The sequence below is a fragment of the Elgaria multicarinata genome, chromosome 7 (genome assembly GCF_023053635.1).
Source record: "Elgaria multicarinata webbii isolate HBS135686 ecotype San Diego chromosome 7, rElgMul1.1.pri, whole genome shotgun sequence".
In the NCBI taxonomy this organism is placed as follows: domain Eukaryota; kingdom Metazoa; phylum Chordata; class Lepidosauria; order Squamata; family Anguidae; genus Elgaria; species Elgaria multicarinata.
Window position 1 is genome coordinate 57753029 of NC_086177.1, and position 22733 is coordinate 57775761.

The window sequence follows — 22733 nt, forward strand, 5'->3', positions numbered from 1 at the left end:
CTTCATTTTGGGGAAGATCCTGGATCCCACATAAGATATTTCCTCTAACTAACAAATCCATTACTATATTACAACAATAAAGCCACAAATTTCCAAGCAGCAATAGAACACTACATTAAAAAAAAAGGGTTGCGGGGAAGGGGAGGGATGGGGACACACACTCCGTGTTCAAGTGTAAATAGCTTCTCCTTGCTGGCAGCTGTTCCTGCTGCCTTTGCTGTGCTGATGGAGCCCATGCTGGGGTTTATCCAGTTTCCTCAAATAGCTAAGTCAGCATGCTGTTTTTGTGTGTGTTTGTTTTCCCCTTGCGGTGGGGGGGGGCAATGTATTGCATTGTTGGAACTCATTAGCTCAGTTTATAATGCAGTCAATGCGTGTGCACAATTAGAGGAAAGGGGTAGCAAAGCAAAGCAAACATGTTTCAAATGCGGTGTTCCTCCTATTCTCTCCCAGTGACTCCCTTCCTTCCTACACAATTAATGTAGGATTTTAGATTTTTGGGGGGGATGGGAAACTGCGTGGAACAAAATCCCCTAGCTTTGCTTTCTTACCATGAACAGACTAAATGTCCCTTTGGTTTGCCAAGCCTGTTTGGATAGCATTGCTGTGTAATGGGAATACTCCTAGTTGCCAGTGTTTTCAAAGGGTATTGTGAAATATTCTTACCGGCCATGCCAATTATTGATGCTGGCTCTGTTTACAATTAACTAACCAGAACAGTGGAAGCAACAGACACCTACAGCAGACAACAAAATCATTGATCCTGAGTGAGATTTCTAGTGAGAGCCACTTCACCCCCAAGGACGTTTACACACTGCCAGCTCACGGCTCCCTGTCTTTGGCACTGTTCTGATGATCCGGGGGGGGGGGGGATGAGGACACTCTGCTTTGTGGGGGTAGCTGTGGAGACAATGTCACAATGAGCACCTGCACTCCAAAATTTATACTACACTACTGTTGAGCACCAGCCTTAGCTTCTCTTCTCAGCTGGCTTTGCCTCACCTTTATTTCCTTTGGTCCCTGCTTTCTCCTCTTGGCCCCTTGAGATCCTTGTCTCTGGCAGGATCTACACTAGTGTTTTATAGTGACATTGAAGTGTACTGACAACTGTTGAGGCCCCTGACACATGCCACATACCGTTTTCAAACGGCTTTCATAGTGTTATATCCTGCTTGGTGTAGATCTGGCCTCTGTCTGCTGCCCCATCTTCAGTCTTACCATGGCGGCTTCCTTCCCTTCTTCCTTTCAGTCCTATTCAGTTGTAACCCATCCATGTGGCTATGTTAATTAGGGAGGTGCTCACAAAGTCTTGGAGAGTGTGTTTTCCCCCTGCTCCCCCCCCCCCAAGTACGCCTTTGTGTTTCTGGTTAGTAGTGGTTATTCAGTTTTGACCCTTTGTTTTCAGACCTGTTCAACATTTCGGGGCTTGCCCTTTTCCTTAAGGTGAGGTGTATTGGTTGTTAGGCATGCAGTTAGATCTGAAAGTTATGTGTGTGGATTGATTTAGGGTGCATTTAGACACAGGAAAAGTCCTACATTTTCTGTCTAAACATGCATAGGATTGCAACCTTTAACCGCTGTTATTGCCGCGAAGGTACTAAAGCGGGGAAAGTGATTTTTCCCAATTTAATTCTTAGAGGGCAGAGACATTTGGGGTTCTGCTCTCCCAGGGTGCCAGACATACTCCATTACCTTCTCCCCACTCTCATCTCTCAGACAATAATTCTCACCCCCATTGCACCAATTCTCGCCCTCACTGGATAATTTGGCCAATAGACTTGCAAATGGTGTGGGACATTATTATATGGGATGCTTTTTAAAACACTGGTCTATTTTTAATAATTTGCATCGGTGTTTTTTAGAGATGAGGTTCAAATCAGATAATTGTGGACAAGCTTGAGGATTGTTACTGAAAGACAATGTATAAATCCTGATCCAAGGAAAAATGAGGGAAGGCCCATTCAAAACTATTTTTTGTTGTTGTTGCAGGTCCTTTTGGGAGGACTATATGTAGGATTCTGATATCGTTTCACTAAATTCTACTCTGGCTTGACCTACATCACTGTTCTCAGTGGGATTATTTTGGATTTACATTGCCCCCCGGTAATGAACTAGGTACATATGTAAGTGCATGCACAGACAAGTGAGCTTATAACCCTGAAAGATCAGTAGAGTGCAGAAAATGTGGGGAAACGATCTATGTTGAAATGTTTAAAAGGATGTCAGAAAGAAGACGGTGAAATTGGCACTAGAGGCCATTGATTTAAGCTAAAGTAAACCTGTTTGGAAACTGTCCCAATTATTAAAGCAATTAAGGAATGGAATGCGCTGCTGAGGGAGTCTGTGGGATCTGCTTCCTTGGCCACTGACCAAAAAAGGTTACATGTGCTCTTGGAGATCATTTAGATATACCGTATTTCTTTGATTGTAAGACGCCATCGATTGTAAGACGCACACTAATTTCAGTACCACCAACAGAAAAAACACACACCCTAAGACACACCTGCGATTCTAAGACACACCCCATTTTTAGAGAAGTATAAATGGGGGAAAAAGTGTGTCTTAGAATCGAAGAAATAGGGTAGGCTATTTGGTTTATAGGCTTGTAGGATGAATGAAATGACCTGCCAAGTCCCTTTCAGATATATCTTGCTTGTAAATTTCCCTTCCAAATATATCATGCTTATAACTTTGCATTGCCAGACATCAAGCTGATGACTGTTGAGAATATATGATTTTATTCAGGGTGTGTGTGTGTGTTTGCTGTAATGTTCTGAATACTTTACAACTCAATCATCTGACTATGGGTTACCCAAATTCACTGCATCACCCCTACTATGAGCAGTAGACAACAGTCCTTTACCACTTTTCCATTGTTAATAAGGACTTCCTGATGCTACTAAGAATGTATTCTTAGTGGACAGTATCCAGTGGGCCTCCATTGATTCTGTTGCACTTGCAGGCGCGACTGGTTGCACAACAGAACTTTCATGCTTCCAAAAATAACCTTGGAAACAAACAGAAACGCTCGTTCCCAGATTGGGATGGATCAGCAAAGCTCCCTTCTGCAAATTCCACTGACCTGCCCCATTCCAGAAACTAGCGTTTCTGCTCATTTTGGATTATTTTTAGAAGTTCAGTGCATGTGATCATTCCCACAAATGAACAGGCATAATAGGATACTACCTAGTGCCATTTCACCTTTTATGGAGATGCACTTTTCACTTCTAGCATGTTGGAATGTTATGGGACCACTAACTGTTCAGTGCTTTGGATGGAGCCGCATGTTACTTCGGCAAACTCAAATCCCCAAACCCTATTTTTCTCCTACCTATCTTCAGTTGGTCCCAAGGTGAGAGAAATGGGTTAAAATGGTCTTGGGAGATCATTTGCAAGGAGAATTGCCTGATTAGAGAAAGAATAAGCACACCAAATCATCCATCCCCACCCCACCCCATACATTAATGTCCTGGAAGACACAGGTCCCTGCTTGCTTCCAGATCAAGAAAACATTTTTTCCCTGCCTTAATTTTCTTTTTCAGATCTGTATCTTATATGAACTGTATAGACTGGGGTGAGGGGAATCTTGAAAATAGTTACTTTACCTCCTTTATTGTGTTGCAATGCAGTAATCTACATGTTGCTTATCGCTGATTTATTGGTTACGTGCCATTGCATCATTAAACAACTCGCTAGCAGGGTCAAACCTCAAAGAATTTTTTGACATGGACTAAGATGACGTTCCCTGTATTCATGGCCATCCCTACAGGATGAAGCAATCAGCCTCAAGCACTGCTATCTGAATGGTGCAGCAAGTCTTTCTAAGGTGTTAACCCTAGAATGGTATTTGTTGTTTGCACTCTGGTTCAGTTAGCAAAATGCCTTGGACCAGTACTGCCCACATGGCAAGTGAGTAACACACAAGGATGAAGAGACACTAATATAAGAGATTACTGTCCTCTAGGAGCATGTTCCAATATGATCTGGTTGAGTTTTTCTTGGCTTTTCTGAGCTCTGTAGTTACCCAGGGTTTTCTAATTAGAAGCAGTAATTATCTTTGAACTTTCTCCATTGCTACATTGGCTTAAAGCAGGGGTAGGCAACCTGGTGGCCTCCAGATGTTTTGGGTTATTTATTTATTTATTGCATTTATATACTGCCCATAGCCGAAGCTCTCTGGGTGGTTTACATTATAGCGCCTAGAAGCCCCAGTCAGCATGACTAATGGTCAGGGATTATGGGAATTGAAGTCCAAAACATCTACAGGTTGCCTACCATGGTTTAAAGAAATTATTTTATTTATTTTATTTATTACATTTTTATAATAATTACCATGTCAGAGTTAGTCAGATGTTTAGCTGATAACTAAGTTACCAGAAAGTGCATGATATATGCCCTCTCATACCATGCAGTATATTTTCAGTAGAGCTTAATTGTCATGCCCGGAAGCAGAGAACCATTAATGTTGATGCATGGGTGCTTGTTAAAGTCAAGCCAAAAGAAGTAACCTGAGAATGAGCAAGGAAGTAGTGGAGCTTCTCCATTTCTTCCAGCAGGCCATATAGCTTCCTGTGGGAGCAAGCCCTTATTTCTACCCTGAATACCAGCATTTTTATCACTGCCTGAATCAGAGAAAATTGCATCCTAAGCTATTTCCCAAGAACTATGCTAATTCCATAGCAGAGTAGTCCAGGCTCTTTGTCTTTCTGCCATCTATAGGCTTTGGTAGATCTATTGTCACACACTCTGGGCACCCCTACGCCAGTGTCCAGTTTTGTAGTTCCTTGAGGCTCTCAGGGGAAGTTGGTAGCACCTGATGGCTGTCAGATCAAGACAGGAAGAAAATAGGACCTTGGGTGGTTCCCAGTGGATCTTGTTGGCTGGAACTCTTCCATTAGAATAATAGGGGATGTTGTTTTAGCAGGAAGTTAGAGCCAATGGAAGCCTTTTGTAGGCTGACAATACCTTAGTGTAGTCAGCTCCACCCTTTCTAGAGAAGCTGATTGAACTGTTTAAAAGGCCCTTGCCTGGTTCTGTAGCCTGAGACTTCTTCAAGGCTTGGGAAATGGAGTTTCTACTGGGGACTCATTTTCTGAGCCAGATGAACATGGCAGGGAAGGCCCTGAATAAAACACTGAGTGCCCTACCCCTGAGGAAGTAGTCTGTGCCTCTTCCTAGTCAGAATCCTCTGTTATATATTTGAAGCTCTGAGGACATCTGTTGCCCCTCTTTAGGGATAAGAAGAAGGTAATTTGGATTTGACTGGTAGATCTCTGGGTGGTTTGCAGTACATCATCAAGGGTTTCCATCTCTGAATAGCTTCATAAGAACAAGTCAAATTGCAGGACCTAAAAAAAAAACCTCTGCCATGGCTGGCTTTGTGCTAATCTCAGTCTTAGTTGTACTTGGCTCTGTCTTCCTGGGCCACCATTTTGCACCTGGTTCCCATTGTTAGACCTCACTCAGTAAGAAAAACAAAGAAAACCCTGCAAGGTTGATGTCTTGTCACTTCTGCCCCACCTTCCCTAATCTTGCCCTCTGGCTGCTAATTCCACATCCGGTGCTAGCAACGGGTAGCTAGCTTATGGCTTAGTGCCAGAGATCTGTATCTCAGCCATCCAAGGGACAGGCAAGACCCGAGTTCACATTTGTCATGGGAACATAAAAGCACAGCCTTGCTGGGTCTAATTAAAGGTCCATCTCCTACTGGGGAGAAGAGTGAGGCAATTGCAGTTTTGAGGCCCCTTCGGCAAGACACCTCAATGTGTCTATCTTTTCATTGCCATTGACACCAGATGCTACTGCTCATCACCCTCTTTTTTCATCATTGCCAATGCTTGCTTGGCAGGCAGAGAGGGCCAGGGAGAAAGCAGGCAGTGGCATCTACTGCTCCTCCTTCTCACCACCACCTTTGTCTCGGCCAGAATGTGAAGCAAGTGAACAAGCGGGTTGCAGTGGTGAAGAGGTGGAGCCAACTTGTCAGTGGGACCCTTCTGGAGTGTTGGCAGGTACCCAACTATGCCTACACTTGGGCCTAATCTACACCAAGCAGAAAATGGCACTATGGAAATGATAGATAAAAGGCAGGAGCCGCATCAAGCATGATATAGCGGTATGAAAGCAGTATACGGTATGTGTCAATGGGCCCCAGCAGTTTTCAGTGCACTTCAATACCGCTATAAAGCAGTAGTGTGGTTCCTGCCTTTTATATGTTGCTTCCTTACCACTTTCATAGTGCAATATCCTGCTTGGTGTAGATTAGGCCCTAATGCCAGCCCTGGGCAGCTTCCAAAAGCCAGCCAGGAGGCAAGGGATCAAACTGGTCTTTCATTAAAAACATGCTCTAAGTCAGCCTTCCCCAACCTGGTGCCCTCAGGAAGTGTTGGACACTAACTCCTACCATATCCAGTCCATGATGGGAGTTGTAGTCCAACACATCTGGAGGACACCAGGTTGGGGAAGGCTACTGTAAGAGAATTTGTGCTGCTTGTCTCATTGGAACAAGACAGTACAGGGTGATTTTGTTTGCTCCTGACCAAAACTATATGTTGGTTACTTCAAGTACTGTGAATAGATTCCACTTTGAACATGAATTTGAGATCTTGCCACTTTTTCTTTTCTGATTTCTTTCCATCTTATGTCAGTCTAGTACTCTGTATTACGCAATGATGGAGCTATGTTTCTTTAGGTAGTTTGCAAGGAGAACAAGATTCTGTATTGTGAAGATAAAGTAAATACTGATTAGCATTTATCCAGAAAGACATAGACTTGCACGCACACATGCACACACACCCTCCATAAAAACCCTTAAGCAAATGGCATAATCCTCAAAGACCACAATGAAACTATTTCAAGTTCTATTGACAACAACACAGGCTTTAACATTACTCATGCCCTGGCAAACCTCACAATGTGGTTTTTACATGAGGCTTTTATTTTATGGATAATATGTGTTCTCTAGAGTTGTGGCACTTTCCCCAAGGTTTCTAGTGTTGCAAATGTTTATCAAACCATGGATTTTAAATTTTAAAATGTGATGGTGTTTGTTTATTTATTTACACAAATTCCTGTGTAACTGAATTGGTCCGTTTTGAGCACTAAATACAAAGAAGATGGGCCTACAGAGATATGCTGTGACCAGACTCTGGAGGTTTATGAGCAAATGTAGGACTTATAAGTTTCAAGGCATTAAGTTCAAGCAAAGGAATTGAGGAAGAAAATGTTCTATACAGGCAGGAGTGTGTGATTTAAATGTTTTCCTTCATAATCCCTGTGGTAGGGGCAAGGGAATCTAGTAGGAGTCAGGAGTGACTCAGGCAGCAGGCAGAGGCACAGTCCTGTAGAGCTCCAAGGTAGGGTGTTCCGATGGATGATAAGCCAGGCTGGAGAAGAGAATTAAGGAGAAGACACCTGACTAGATGCTGGGGGATGCCAAAGAGGGAGAAGCATGGCATGGGATGGGTTGTTTGGATGGGAGGAAAGGAGAAGTACAGTGCCAGGAGAGCAGGGTCAGAAGCTGTTGTATTGTGGCTCTTGGCCATATGAAATTTTGGCATGCTGCTCTTAGCACCAACGATAGCTTTCCATTTGGGGCAAATGTTAGCCTTGGGTCTATTTAGGACATTTCTACACCAGCCCTATATTCCAGGATTGTCCCAGGATCATTCCTGTGCATTCAAATCCCTCCATTTTCCTGGGATAACTCTTAGGTGTTAAAAAGGGCCTTAGTAAACAAAACCAAGCATGCAAGGGACAGTCATGCACTTAATATCATGTCTAGATTGGCCCTCTGATTTAGATTTGGCTTTCTTCCTTTCTTTCTACAGCTACAGGTTGGTATCTTTCAATCGGGCACATTTGCAGTCTTCCCCTGGATAATGGTTAAATCCTATTCCTATTGGGCAGGGATAAGATCACTATTAGATGTTTCCTTGCCAGAAGGACCTCAGTGCTTCAAGCAATAAACAGCTATGGAATCTCATAGGAATTCTCATACTGAATTTCTGAATACATATTGCTGCTGCAATTAGCATACATGTGATTTAGTAAATATAAGATTTTTTTTTATTTTGATTCAAAATTCTGTACATAAAACATACAAAGTGCACACATACACCCACATCTTGTGGAAGTTTTGACTTCCAGTGTGTGCGTATGTGATTTTTGTATGCTATTGATATTCTTCTAGGTTTTTTTAAACACTCTTTTAGCATCTTCTTGGTGTGCATTATTCCACAGTCTTTTGGCCCTTTCTACACCTAAAATTATGTCAACTGCCCAGAGAGCTTTGGCTATGGGGCGGTATACAAATGCAATAAATAATAATAATTAACAATTAATTACTCGTGAGGGATGCGCACTAGCGCAGATACACAGCAACACATGGGGAATAGGAACTCCGTCAAACATGCACTCCTGTGCAGAGATATATTTGTGGGTTTTTTGTTGTTGTTTTTTTATGTAAATAAACCCACTCCACGGTAAAACACACCAATACCCATGCACTTGCCCCTCACAGCTAATTGGCTGTTCACTGATTCCAGAACTCACAACGAACAGCAACGACCTCGCAAAGGGGTGTGTGTCACATCACAAACGTTCTTCACAATGGATGCGAGAGAGCCAAAAAAACTGTGACAAAAGTAGTCAGCGATATTCTGGGAAAACTGAGAGGTGGAGCCGAGATCACCGCGGGAGCAGGTGAATGTCATGTGGCCTGTTAGTGAAGACTGCGGTACAATCCTGGAATAAATGCAGCATTATGTCTGCATAACTCCGTATTGAAAATAGACAGTATTTCAATCCTATACATATACAAAATATATTCAATATATTTTATTGAAAATACAAAGAAAAAATACAGCTGAATATTTATCTTACAACTACATTTGATAAACAATATACCCCAACAGACAGGCTGTACAGCCTGAAATATGCTGGGATTGGTGGGAATTTATTGAATCATATTTTTGTGTTTCAATAAATCTGTGAATATCAAAGAACCTTCAGGGCAAAGTGTCATGCTATGAACATATAAAGCATTAATGAAATTTGTTTGACAGGTCACATCACATTCACGGTTGACTCTTGTTACATAGGAAGGTGACTAATATTGAGTTAGACCCTTGGTTCATTTAGCCTGGTATTGTCGATACTGACTGGCAGCAGCTCTCCAAGTTTTCAGGCAGGATTTTTCCCAGCCCAACCAGCCCATGCTGGGGATTGAATCTGAGACTTTTTGCATGCAAAGCCTGTGCTCTGCTACTGAGCCACGTCGTCCTATGTTGACTTCAACATGTAAAATATGTCTATATTAAAGGGTCCTATCGCCTGAGGAACTTTGTAAAAATATAATTGGATGGTATAGTCTAAAAGACATTGGGAGTTTGAATATTTTGTAGTTGAATGAGAAAACATGCTCTCTACACTGGCTAGGAGAAGGGAGTATGGTTTCCTGGCTCCAAGGTCGCATCTGGATGGGCCGTAGAATTGGTCGGCTTCCTGGCTACAAGATCAGAGCCAGGAAATCATGCTCCCCTCCCCCTCCTAGCCAGTATGGTGAGAACCATGCCAGCTACCTCTCTGCGCTCGGTAAACGAAGTGCAGAGACAGAGAAAAGGGGGCATTCCCAGGGTGTTGGTAGTAAGGGAGGAGAGGAGACTGGGAGGCTGAATTCTATGGACATCCCAGCTTCCTTCCCTCCCATTCTGAAGCACTATTGCTAGACGGGTGAAATCGCCCATCTAGCAGAAATGCAGGGAGGCTGGATTACAGAAGCAAAGATCGCCTCCACCCTGCAGCCACCTGCATTGGATACTCGGCAGCCTCCAAGTTTGTAGGCTGTTGGCCATCAACACAGGTTTGCGTCCTAAATCTTCTATGTATCTTTAATAGTCTGCTTTGCATTTGCGTCACCAACTTTTGTGGCAATGAAAAAAAATTGAAAAGCGGATTGAGCCTGACACAGTAAATTATGATTGGACATATGTTGGAACAAAGCCAGACTATAAAACACATGGTCTTCGATGTCTATATACTAATGCCCAGAGCATGGGAAACAAACAGAATGAACTTGAACTCTTATTACATGAAGGCAAATACGACTTGATAGGTATAACTGAAACTTGGTGGGATGACTCCCATGACTGGAATATAGCAATTGAAGGATATAACTTGTTCAAAAAGAACAGAAGAAATAGAAAGGGAGGTGGAGTTGCACTATATGTTAAAAATACCTATCCCTGCACAGAAATACAGGCGGATGAGATTGGGAGCCCCGTCGAGAGCGTCTGGATTAAAATAAATGGGGCTAGGAATAAAAAGAATATGATAATCGGAGTCTACTACCGACCACCCAATCAAGGAGAAGACGAGGATGAAACTTTTGAGAAACAAATTGCCAGTGTTTCAAGGAAGTGTGATGTAGTAGTGATGGGGGACTTCAATTACCCTGATATCTGTTGGGAGACCATTACTGCCAAAAGCGGCCCTTCCAAGAAATTCCTGACATGTATGGGTGATAACTTTCTCCTACAGAAAGTGGTGGAAGGAACTAGAGGGTCAGCAATCCTTGACTTGTTATTGACCAATAGGGATGACTTAGTGGATAAAGTGGCAGTTACGGGAACTCTGGGGGAAAGTGACCACGTCATACTTGAATTCTTGATTAGGAAGGAGACAAAAGTCGAGCGTAGCCATACACGTACTCTGGATTTTAGGAAAGCTGATTTTAATAAACTCAGAACTATAATAAGTAAGGTCCCGTGGCAAGGGAGCCTAAAAAGAAAAGGAGTGCAGGATGGGTGGGAGTATCTAAAAAATGAAATTTTAAAGGCACAGTTACAAACAATTCCAACAAGGAGAAAAGATAGAAGACAACAGAGGAAACCAATGTGGCTCCACAAAAAGCTTATTGATGAACTGAAAACAAAAAGGGATACATATAGGAAGTGGAAGGAAGGCCAGGCTACAAAAGAAGAGTACAGACAAGTGGCGCAGAAGTGCCGAAATGGCGTCAGGAAGGCTAAAGCTGTGAATGAGCTGAGATTAGCGAGGGATGCTAAAAGCAATAAAAAGGCTTTCTTCAGATACGTGAGTAGTAAAAGACAGAGGAAAGAAATGGTGGTTCAACTGCTTAATGAGGATGGCAAATTGATAACAGACGACAAACAAAAGGCTGAAGTGCTCAATTCCTACTTTGCCTCGGTCTTCTCCCAAAAGCGGATCTATGACCCCCCTGGAAAAAGTGAAGCAGAAGTTGAGGGGGCAGGATTGCAGTTTGAGATTGATAAACAAATGGTCAAAGAACACCTAATTTCCTTGAATGAGTTCAAATCCCCAGGGCCCGATGAACTGCATCCAAGAGTAATGAAGGAGCTAGCGGAAGAACTCTCAGAACCTTTGTCTATTATCTTTGCAAAATCATGGAAGACGGGTGAGGTGCCGGACGACTGGAGGAGGGCTAACGTTGTCCCTATCTTCAAAAAGGGCAAAAAGGAGGAACCTGGGAACTACAGACCAGTCAGCCTGACATCCATCCCTGGGAAAATTCTGGAGCAGATTATAAAGAAGTCAATCTGTAAACACCTTGAAATCAATGCAGTGATTACTAGAAGCCAACATGGATTTGTCAGGAACAAATCCTGTCAGACTAATTTGATCTCATTTTTTGATAGGATAACCTCCCTTGTGGACTGTGGGAATGCTGTGGATGTCATATATCTTGACTTCAGCAAAGCTTTTGACAAAGTACCACATGACATTCTGATTAACAAACTAGCTAAAAGTGGGCTAGATGGAACAACTATTAGGTGGATCCACAGTTGGCTACAGAATTGGACTCAAAGAGTACTTATCAATGGAACCTTCTCAAACTGGGGAGAGGCAACGAGTGGGGTGCCGCAGGGCTCAGTCCTGGGCCCAGTGCTCTTCAACATTTTTATTAATGATTTGGACGAGGAGGTGCAGGGAACGCTGATCAAATTTGCAGATGACACCAAATTGGGTGGGATAGCTAATACCCTGGAAGACAGAAACAAACTTCAAAGTGATCTTGATAGGCTGGAGTGCTGGGCTGAAAACAACAGAATGAAATTTAATAGGGATAAATGCCAAGTTCTACATTTAGGGAATAGAAACCAAATGCACAGTTACAAGATGGGGGACACTTGGCTCAGCAATACTACAAATGAGAAAGATCTTGGAATTGTTGTAGATCACAAGCTGAATATGAGCCAACAGTGCGATATGGCTGCAAGAAAGGCAAATGCTATTTTGGGCTGCATTAATAGAAGTATAGCTTCCAAATCACGTGAGGTACTGGTTCCTCTCTATTCGGCCCTGGTTAGGCCTCATCTAGAGTATTGCGTCCAGTTCTGGGCTCCACAATTCAAGAAGGACGCAGACAAGCTGGAGCGTGTTCAGAAGAGGGCAACGAGGATGATCAGAGGTCTAGAAACAAAGCCCTATGAAGAGAGACTGAAAGAACTGGGCATGTTTAGCCTGGAGAAGAGAAGATTGAGGGGAGACCTGATAGCAGTCTTCAAATACTTAAAAGGTTGTCACACAGAGGAGGGCCAGGATCTCTTCTCGATTCTCCCAGAGTGCAGGACACGGAATAACGGGCTCAAGTTAAAGGAAGCCAGATTCCGGCTGGACATCAGGAAAAACTTCCTGACTGTTAGAGCAGTGCGACAGTGGAATCAGCTACCTAGGGAAGTTGTGGGCTCTCCCACACTAGAGGCATTCAAGAGGCAGCTGGACAACCATCTGTCAGGGATGCTTTAGGGTGGATTCCTGCATTGAGCAGGGGGTTGGACTCGATGGCCTTGTAGGCCCCTTCCAACTCTGCTATTCTATGATTCTATGATTCTATGGAATATTTACAGGATTCATTTAATACAATAAGATCCACAGACAAGTTAAGTTGTACTGATTTGTGCATGTTTGTTGGTATAGTTGGTTTTCATATTCCTGTTTGTATTTTTTTTTTAATGTGAGCCACATTGAGCTGATGAAAGGCTGCATAGAAATCTTTTAAATAAAGAAGTGGTTCAGAATCTAAACACTTAAAGTGGCTTGATAGTTTAAACATGTGTATGGCTTACAATTTATTTGACATTTATTTTTATATAACTGCATACTAGATGCCAGCAGATTTATTCTTGATGAAAGATAGATAAATGCTTCAACTTCTTTGAATAGAAATTGATGTTTATACAACCAGGAAAGTCAAATATTGTTAATCTGATTTTTTTAAATGTATCGTACATAAGCAAAATGCTTGTTTGCTTAATATGATTGTTCTTTTATGACTGATTTTGAGTATGAAAGCATTATGTATGACAGAATCCTAAGCATGTTTACTCAGAAGTAACGCCCTCTGAATTCAATGGGCCCTTGCTGGATGGGAACCTGAAACCCTCCAGATGTTGCCGGACTCTAACTCCCATCAGATCTAGCCAGCATGCCCAATGGTTAGAAATGATAGGAGCTGTAGTCCATTCTGGAGGGCTACAGGTTCCCTAATTCTGATTGCTCTATGCTTAAGATTTCAGCCTTAATTTTCTATGTCTGAGAGCAAGCAGTCTGTTTTTATTTGGCAGATTTCAAGTGTTCATAAATAATATTGTATATGATGGGGGAAATACAGAAGACTATGATTGAATCCTTATTCTCCATTCATTATGTTCAAGCAATCTAAGTAAGAGAATGTTGCCTAATTTCAGATACTGAACTAATGCAATACGAATGGCAGAAATGCTAAAATAAGTAGGAATTACAAATGTTGCACATCATTGTGGTCCCTATTGACACAGTGCTTATCCATGGTTTATTCTCACCATCATTATTAGATGTTTATATTCTGCCTTTCATTCTTTAAAAGCTAACACACACACCCTCCAAAAACCTCATTAGGCACATTATAGCAGTGCCTGAGGTGATGAGAATCATGAGGTAATTGCAGTTCCGGAAGCAGCACAGGAGTCTGGACTCTTGCATTGCTCCCAGCTGGCAGGTGGTGAGGAGCCATGGGGGAAACCCAGGGCTGGGGGGGAAAACGATGAACGGTTTGCACTTCATTTATTAGCCTTTTGTCTTCTTGTGGCTTTTACTCTATCCTTGCATATCTTCTGACTTCCAGTGTAGTCTTATACTAGCCTCAATAAATATGCTATTTTTCAAGGTGCCACAGGACCATTTTTAGATCAAATTATTTATTGGTGCTGAAATGCTTTGGCAGACAACTGAATGTACCGGTGAAACTTTTTGGCAGTTTTATATAGGGGCGCAATTTTGGAAAGGCCAGTATGGGAAGGGAGAAATAGGGCCTTTGGGCTTTGTTGAATTTTGTCCCCCCTCATCCCTACCCACTTACTGAAACCTAAAATGGTGCCACTAGTTATTGATGGTACAATATGTTTTAATATAATATTTTCCAAATCATGACAAATGAAAAAATACAGCTTGTTCATACTGTGTTATTATTGAATTAGCTATACTTGCTGACTTGCTGAGCAGATGTAAAAGGTAAAAACTATATTACTGTACTGCAAAGTTAGATCTCCAAACAGGGATTCTAAGAATTACAAAAATAACATTTTCAAAAGACATGCACTTCAGATATCTTTATCCTTAAAATCCTACTCTTGGATTTTAGGTTCTGATTTATACAAGGAAAATCTACACTAAGTGGAACACTCCAACCCCCAGCTAAATGCTGGCTGAAGGGGTTAGTGTAGAAGTGCTGCTCTGCTGGTGGCATGGCCCAACTACCTCAGAGGCCCAGTGAGTGTAGAACAACCTCCATCCCACGGGTCTAATCCGGCTCGCTCATGGCGTTTCCCAATCTGGCCCAATCAAACTAAGTTTGAATCCTGTCAAGGCAGAAGCACTGTGGGTGGATGGATCACAGGCCTAGAAAATAGGTCAGTTGCCTGACCTGGATGAGGTTGCACTCCTTTGAAGGAACAAGTGTGTAGGAAGTACTAGATTCATCTGAGGAAACACTTCGGAGGGTACCACATACTCCTGAGGTTTGTCTCCTGAGATTCTCTTCAGAAGCACTTGCAGCAGAGCTATATGCAGGCCCTGCCCACTCTCTAAACCCCACTCCTGGCATGGAAGCTACCGGTAGGGTGACCATATGAAAAGGAAGGAAGGGCTCCTGAAGCTTTAACTGTTGTGATAAAGAGGGAATTTCACCAGGTGCTGCATGCATACAAATGACACCTGCTGAAATTCTCTTTTCTATACAACTGTTAAAGATACAGGAGCCCTGTCCTCCTTTTCATATGGTCACTCTAGCTACCAGGGGCTTGGGAGGAGCCGGGGAGAGGAATTCCTTTGATGACTCTGCCCTATAGAAGTACAGATGTTCCCACTGGTAGTGGAGCCTGAAACAGGATCCAAAGCCTTGTTTTCCCAACATGTCCACAAATCAGACCTCTGAATTACACCAGCCTGGAGCTGATGTTGTTCTACCATTTAGCAAAAGAAAGAAAAAGAAAAAGAAACTGCTTGAAAAGAAGAAAACACCGCCCCCTCACTTCTCACCCTGGCCACAGAAGGCTGAAATGGCTTGGGACGTGGAAATCTCTCCCACTGATCCCAATTTAGTTTATTTTTTCCCAAGAGCAGAAAAATGATATTTTAGAATTTGATTTAGTAGCTTTTTGTAATGAATCTTTTATCATTTGTTTTTATTATGTCTTTGAAGAGTGTGTTGTTATGGTTTGGTTTGTATCTATTGGTTCATTGGTGCTTCACAGAGAGCCTACTCTATTCGTTTGGGAAATGGTTACAAAAATTCAGCACTAGAAAGTATGGGACAGGTAACAGCCATCCCTTGTATTGACTTCTCTTCATCAAGTGTAGGCTTCAGCGCTGTTAATTATTCTCTTTGATGTTAAAGAAATAAATAGGCCAGGCCTTAATACACTGTTCCAAGTAAAATACCACTAAAATTGGTGTTGATGGAAGAGTTAGGAAGATTGGAGCCAAAGGGCGCAGTGTTAAAATTGCTTACAGCAGCTTCACTGAATTCTCATTCATGGTAGTTTCAGGACTATAGTTCCATGTAAAATCCTTGTCTTTGTGATTAAATGGGTATTTTGTTTAAATTACAGTATTTATGTTCTTTTGGTGTTTCATAACAGTGGATTTTCTCTGAGATTTAAGATGGCTTCACACATTAAGTCTTTTGGCCACAGTGTGTGTACATGTGATGTGAGCAGCAAGTCTTACAAGTGGGTGTAAGGCTTACTTTTAATCTGATGCTAAATGCCAGCAAAAATACCATCCCCTTTCTCACCCTCCTGTCTGAAGCGGAGCTTTTGCTTGGAGAAGCATGGATACTTCCCACATCTGCAGCCCTCCTCTTCAGGAATCTTTTTCTCTTATCATTAATTGCAGTACAAAGGAGTGGTTTTCATGAAGAACACAGCTGGAGAGCGAAGGGTAAAACCTCTCCTTTCTGTATGCTGCTGTTTCAATAAAAACCAGCCCGCCTCCTCAGTGCTTACTATTAAATAAACAAAAAACCCTGAAGCAATTGGCAGCAACACATTTAGCATCACATATAGTTAAGGAGGCCAGGTGTCCTACTTTACAGAGGACATTCCTCTATTTGAAGCTGTCCTGTCCAAAGAATTACAAGGAGGTTGAGCAGCAGTGGCCTTGAAGTTGCCCACCAACAGTTAGCAGCACCTGGATAGCAGACTGAGCAAGGCAGACAAGTTGCCTAGTCAGTCTTCTCCATTATAGCGGCAAGATGTATTATATTTTTATTTGTGTCTATATATTGTGCTATACATTTGCATACGGAAATGTTATGTAAATTGGAGTCCTTTTTTGCCTTTTTTTTTGGTGATATATTTTCTGTGTGTGTGTGTGTGTGTGTGTGTGTGTGTGTGTGTGTTGATGCATAAGTGGCCACTCTACATGTAGTTAGTCCCCAAATCAGAGCTGAGTGCATTTTGAAAGGACAGTGAATTTATTCCTATACTGGATGGGGAATGCTTGGAGTTATAAGACATTTTTCTGTCTAAACATGCATAAAATTGCACCTTAAGCCTCTTATTCAGTGAGTCACATGAAGTAAATAATGTACTGTAAACATTTTTCCCCGATAGAACAAAAACTGTTTTTTGTTTGTTGCATTCGGATCCTACCTTTCCACCAAATGGTGCTGAAAGCGGCTAATAGCAATAATGCAGATACAGTAAAATATAATATAAGGAGAATAAGCCAACAATAAAATAAATGAGTAAATAACATAAAAAAGAAGGAAAGACATTACCCCCCTAAAAACAACAACCTTAAAACTGATGGCAATATCTTTAAAGGTCGGCTTAGGTGACAATGGACTGTCTAATAAAAATGTCTTTGCTTGCTGGTGTAAGGTCATCAGAGACAGGTCTAGCAAGGAGTACCAGATCCTGGGAGCAGCCACCAAGAAGGCCCTCAATGCCATTAACTGGACTAGGGCTTGCACCAGAGCGCAGTAAGTGGAGATGAACTTGCTGAGCATGGGGCATGGCTATGGATGGTGCCAGAGTGGCTAGAACATCAAGATGGTAAGGCTAGGAATCCAAGAAATTCAAGTTCAGTTTCTGCTCTGCCACCCTCTTTATGTGAAAACACAAGGCTCACCTACGATTTTGGCATTTCAGTGTATTTTTTGCTTCATTTTGAATACATTGGGTTAACATTTACTGTGGTCACTGCCCAAATGTTACACTATGGATATTGTCTTGTAAACTGGGATTCTATTTAATTGAGTAGCTCTCCACTTTTTTAAAGCTTGTTCTAAAACTTTGAACTAGTTGAACACTGAATTACATCTATATAAGAATATGTTAGTGTAATATTTATTACTAGAGATCTACCTGACTGATTTTGTTCATTTTTTAAACTGAAGCTTGAGCTGAGTAAATGTGCAGAAAATTGTGAATGTTTGAGAAAGTTCAAAGCTTGAGCTTTAATAGCCAAACAGTATGTTTCTGCACCCTGGCCAGGAGCCTGAGGCAGTTGGGGAACTACAGCTCCCACAAAGCTGCACACTGTGCAGGCACACAGGGAGAAAAATACAAAGGTGGGGACAGAGGGAGGGCCTTGGGCTTTGCAGCAGAGATGGTTGTACAGGAGACCACAAACATTCTGAGGCAACAGCAGAGGAGAAAAAGAAGTGGCTCTAAGAAAATCAGGGTTTTAAAATGTGGGGTGAGAGGGAAAAGGTGGACTTGAGGCCTGAGGGGAAGAAACAAATATCATTCAGCAGTAATGGGTGTAAGGAATCAAGGGCCAAAAGTCCTCTGTCGTGTTGAAGGAAAGTAACCTCCATAAAGCTTCTGGAGTACTGATATTGCAGGTGTCAAAGAAAAGTTTGGCCTTCAGACTACTAGCACATGGAGACATGGGCATTACACTAGGTGGTCTATTAGAGCAAATGTCAGCATGGTCATGTTTTAATTTGTTAACTAGTTTCAAAAGCTAATTGTATATAATTCCACTGGAGGTGCTTAGCCTATCTATTGTAATAGATGCCTCTTTACTTGTCCTATTGTTTTCTCAAGAACTAATAGAATTAGCACAGCATATTTTTATTGTCTTTATATGTATTTTATTACCAGTTCTTTCATGTGGCCTATGTCCTCATCAAGTTTGCAAATTCTCCTCGTCCAGATCTGTGGGTATTAGAAAGATCAATAGACTTTGGAAGAACCTATACACCGTGGCAATATTTTGCCTGTGAGTATCAATTTTAAAAGATTTTAGAATTTTAGAATTTTTTAGGAAGGGCTTTACATTGTTTTGATGTAGTAGAGATTCCCCCATAGGAGGTTAATAACATAAGAATATGTGCTACCTTACAGAATCATGAAATCTTTTATTCTAAAATCTCTCTAGTTGTGTTCAGGAGAGACCAATCTTCAAATTATCATCAGATATACCACTAAACCATGGGTTTGCATTCATGTCTTCTCCATATGTGAAGGAAGGAGATGGAAAGCTTCTATTTTTGATTTGGGATTAACCAGAGTGTCCTGTTACATCCAAACTGTGGTTTATTCTTCTAACTGTGATTAAGACAAACAAATTATGATCAAGCGGTGTTTTTAGAACCTTGTTAACTAACTGCAATTAGTAACCTATAATTTCCAAGTTCAAATGAGAGGGGGATTTTCAGTTTATTGAAACTTTAAGTAGACATTCTGTTTCCTCCCCTCACATGCAAAAGAGATGGAGAGAAGAGTGGGAACATGAGAGCCCATGGTTTAGTATTAAATTTGAACCAGGACCAAGTATTGGTGACAACTTCACCATAATTATAGATGAATATTTAACAACAGATGGCTAAATATTTACAGCCTTTTAATGAAAATGTTTTAGGGATGAAGGCCACAATCCTTTGTAGTAGAGTTAAGGTGTAATCCTATGCATGTTTAGACAGAAAAAATGTCCTACAACTCATCCTACAAGTCCTACATGGCTGGCTTGGGAATGTTGGGATTTATCAGACTTTTTTCTGTCTAAACATGTGTAGGATTGCACCCTTAGTCAATTAAATTTTATGGGTTTAGGCATGCTAACCTCTACATAGGATCAGGCTGAAAGGTTGGAGCATAATGCATAGTTAAGGCAGAAGTTGATGTCAGTGGGACTTAATTTGATGTCAGTGGGACTTTTGTCCCTAACCGCATGCTGAATTGTTTCCATTATATCCCAAGGTTAAAAAAGAAGAAGAGGTGGATACAGACCTCTTCAAAGCTGGGGCATTAGTGACCATCCCTAACCAAATGGGGGCACTGCATGCCCTGTTTTTTCCTTGACCATTTCTCTGACTCAAACTCCTTGAAAAACTTTGAATAAGCCAAATGACTACCTGACATAACTTTGTAAGAATAACAGCAGGCCTTGGGGAGGTCAAGGGCCAGGACCTGAGTTACCAAGGCTGCCTCTCCTTAGTGTAAGCTGCTGTTGGGCCTGGAGGATACCTTGCATGTTACTGGTGAACAGTGTTCCCAGGACCAGGAAACACACTTAAAACATATCAGAGACGGAGATAAAGGTGTTTTCCCCCCTATTAGATTCTAAGGCAGACTGTTGGGAACGTTTCGGAAAGGAAGCTAATGCTCGTGTTCGGAATGATGATGACATCATTTGCTCTACAGAATATTCTCGGATTGTGCCTTTAGAAAATGGAGAGGTAAGTCCCAGACAACAATAGCAATCATACATTGCTTAATACTTCACCTTTCGATGATGGTGTTTAAGAGATTTTGCACACAGTATTTCAATAATTGTACCATAACAAACCTATAAGGCAGGAGATGGGTTCTTAATGAACAATGAACAATCTTCCTTTTATCTGCATCTACCATTGGTGCCCATTTCACTCATCCACTTGTTCTGTGATGTCTTGGTGAATGTATTGATCTAGTATTTGGAGATTACAGGCTATTCTCCCCAGCCCTGCTACAAGCTCTCCCTGAGGCAACTTTGCACATGTGCTGACATGTTGCACCCCTTCTCCTTACTGTGTTGCCCCCCCCGTCTCTTCCCTCAATGTGCTCTCCTTCACACATCATGACCTTCCTTCGCCTTCCAGCCACAGTGTCACGCTCCCTTCCCCTTCCCATTCTACCCTCCTTTCCTTTACTCTGTTGCACCCTGCCCCTCCTTACCTTCCTGGAGGCAATCTCCTGCGACACCTCTCCCACAATGCTTTGAGGAAGAACTTGCCTCATGTGGGAAAGCTTGCCCTGAATCTCCCCCCCCCCCAAAAAAAAAACCTATCAGAAGTGCTACTGACCACCCCTTGCTTAACTACTGGTTACGACTTTTTGGAAAAGTAAAGAAAGATGGAAAACAGTTACTTTGAGGTGACCATTCTCCATTAAAAAGGACTGTGTCTGTTCACATTTTTATATGGGCCGAGAAGGATCTCAATCAGGGCTGAGCATCTCGCAAGCTGCATGAGGCCCTCTCATGGCTGTTTTTGTGCCCCCCTGCCTCTGTTGAATCTACTGTGGCAGTAGCAGATATCAGGGCAACTTTGAAAGGGGAGCACCTGCCTTGTTTGCAAGCAGAATTGCACTCCCAGAAGCCTTGAAATTCTGTTTGGAAGCCAAGGCATGTGGTCTTCACAACCTTATTTCGTGTTTTTTTGCTGTTCCCACAGCTGCAAATTCAGTGGTAAATGCAGCAGTTACAGCAATTGTGGGAATGGCAGGGGTGGGGCAATGTGACCCCTGAACCTGCCCACCTCTGATTTAAATAAACACCTTGGTCTTGACTTGGTAAGCATTCATTCATTCATAAAGTTAATTTCTTTTTCCTTACACTGGGACTTCCTGTACTAATAAATGCTTATTAGCATGAGTAAAGATTCCAGCCAGCTCCTAAAATAGTATAGTGCCAAGAACTGAGTTCTGAGTTAGTGCAGCGCATTATTCTACAATGAGCTCTTGTTAAAAAAAATTTCGAAGCATTTTCTTTAATCGGTAGAAAAACCTGTTCTTGCTTATGGGGAAATTCCACAACAACATTTAGTATTTTCTTGCTGCCATAAACAACTATTAATCAGAAGCCCTCATTTGCTCCCAGCTATCATGACTCTTTGTACTACAAATCCAAAACATTGTGTGTTGGTCAAATCTTTCGTATCAACTCATCTTTTAATAACACAATTGATGATTAAGGAAATGGAAATAACTATTATTAATATTTGCAGTAATTATAACTATTCTTTAAAGTTCATTAGGGATTAAACCATTTCACTTAGGGGTTTTTCTGGACATAGAGTTCCAGTCAGTTAGGTGGACAACAGTGGGGATTCTTACATATTGCAAATGGAACAGGGTTCCTTCAATATCCTTTGAGACAGGAATGGAGAGGCCTGGCAGCATCTTGCCCTGATCCTTCCCCCCATGACATGTGGTCGGGGAGAGCTCTTATCTCCAGTCAGCTGGCTCCCTTTCTCAGTGCTTTGCAGGGGGAAGCAATTGTCTCTAATCAGCTGCTGATCAGAAATGAGAGCTTTTCCCTATATGGTAGACGGCGTGGAGCCGGGGTAGAAACTGTACGGTAATTCAGTCCTGCTTACTTCTGAGTAGGCATGCAAAGGCTTGCCCTTATTAGTGAGTAGACATTTAATTTCAGTCATTACTTTCTACATTTATAGTAGGGCATGCTTCTTACTATAAATTGATAACAATAGAATTTAGGGCTGGGGTGGATTTTTCTGCCCTACCCACTTTTGCCTCAGGCCCTGCCTATTACTGGAATGCAGCCCCCAAGAGAACGCTATTAATTTGTATGTGGTTTTACAGTTGATCTCTGTCTGTCTCTCCCTCTCATTAGATTGTTATATCCTTGGTAAATGGTCGTCCAGGAGCAAAAAACTTCACCCATTCTCCCGCACTTAGAGAATTTACTAAAGCAACGAATATTCGTTTACATTTCCTCCGAACCAATACCCTTCTCGGACACTTGATATCTAAAGCTCAACGGGATCCTACAGTGACACGCAGAGTGAGTAAATCTTCTCTTTTGATGGAATTGAAATCATAATGGCTCTGAAGAGTCATGAAGCCCATGAGATCTGCTACTGGAAAGATCTCTGTATCTGCAAAATGTTTGTGCAGTTTTAGGCTAGCTTTATCTTGGGGAAGGAGAGGGAGAATACATTCCCCTATTAACTTTATTTTAAAATCATTTTTATTATAACT

At 41.9% G+C, this 22733-nt stretch overlaps 1 protein-coding gene across 1 annotated transcript in view; it reads left to right on the forward strand.

Moving 5' to 3' along the window:
- LAMA3 (laminin subunit alpha 3) overlaps nt 1-22733 on the forward strand; it is a 184312-nt gene that overhangs the window by 12817 nt on the left and 148762 nt on the right. The window contains exons 3-5 of the mRNA XM_063131300.1: nt 18633-18750; nt 20091-20209; nt 22366-22536. Of these exons, the coding sequence (XP_062987370.1) occupies nt 18633-18750; nt 20091-20209; nt 22366-22536 (408 nt within the window). The remainder of the gene's footprint in view (nt 1-18632; nt 18751-20090; nt 20210-22365; nt 22537-22733) is intronic.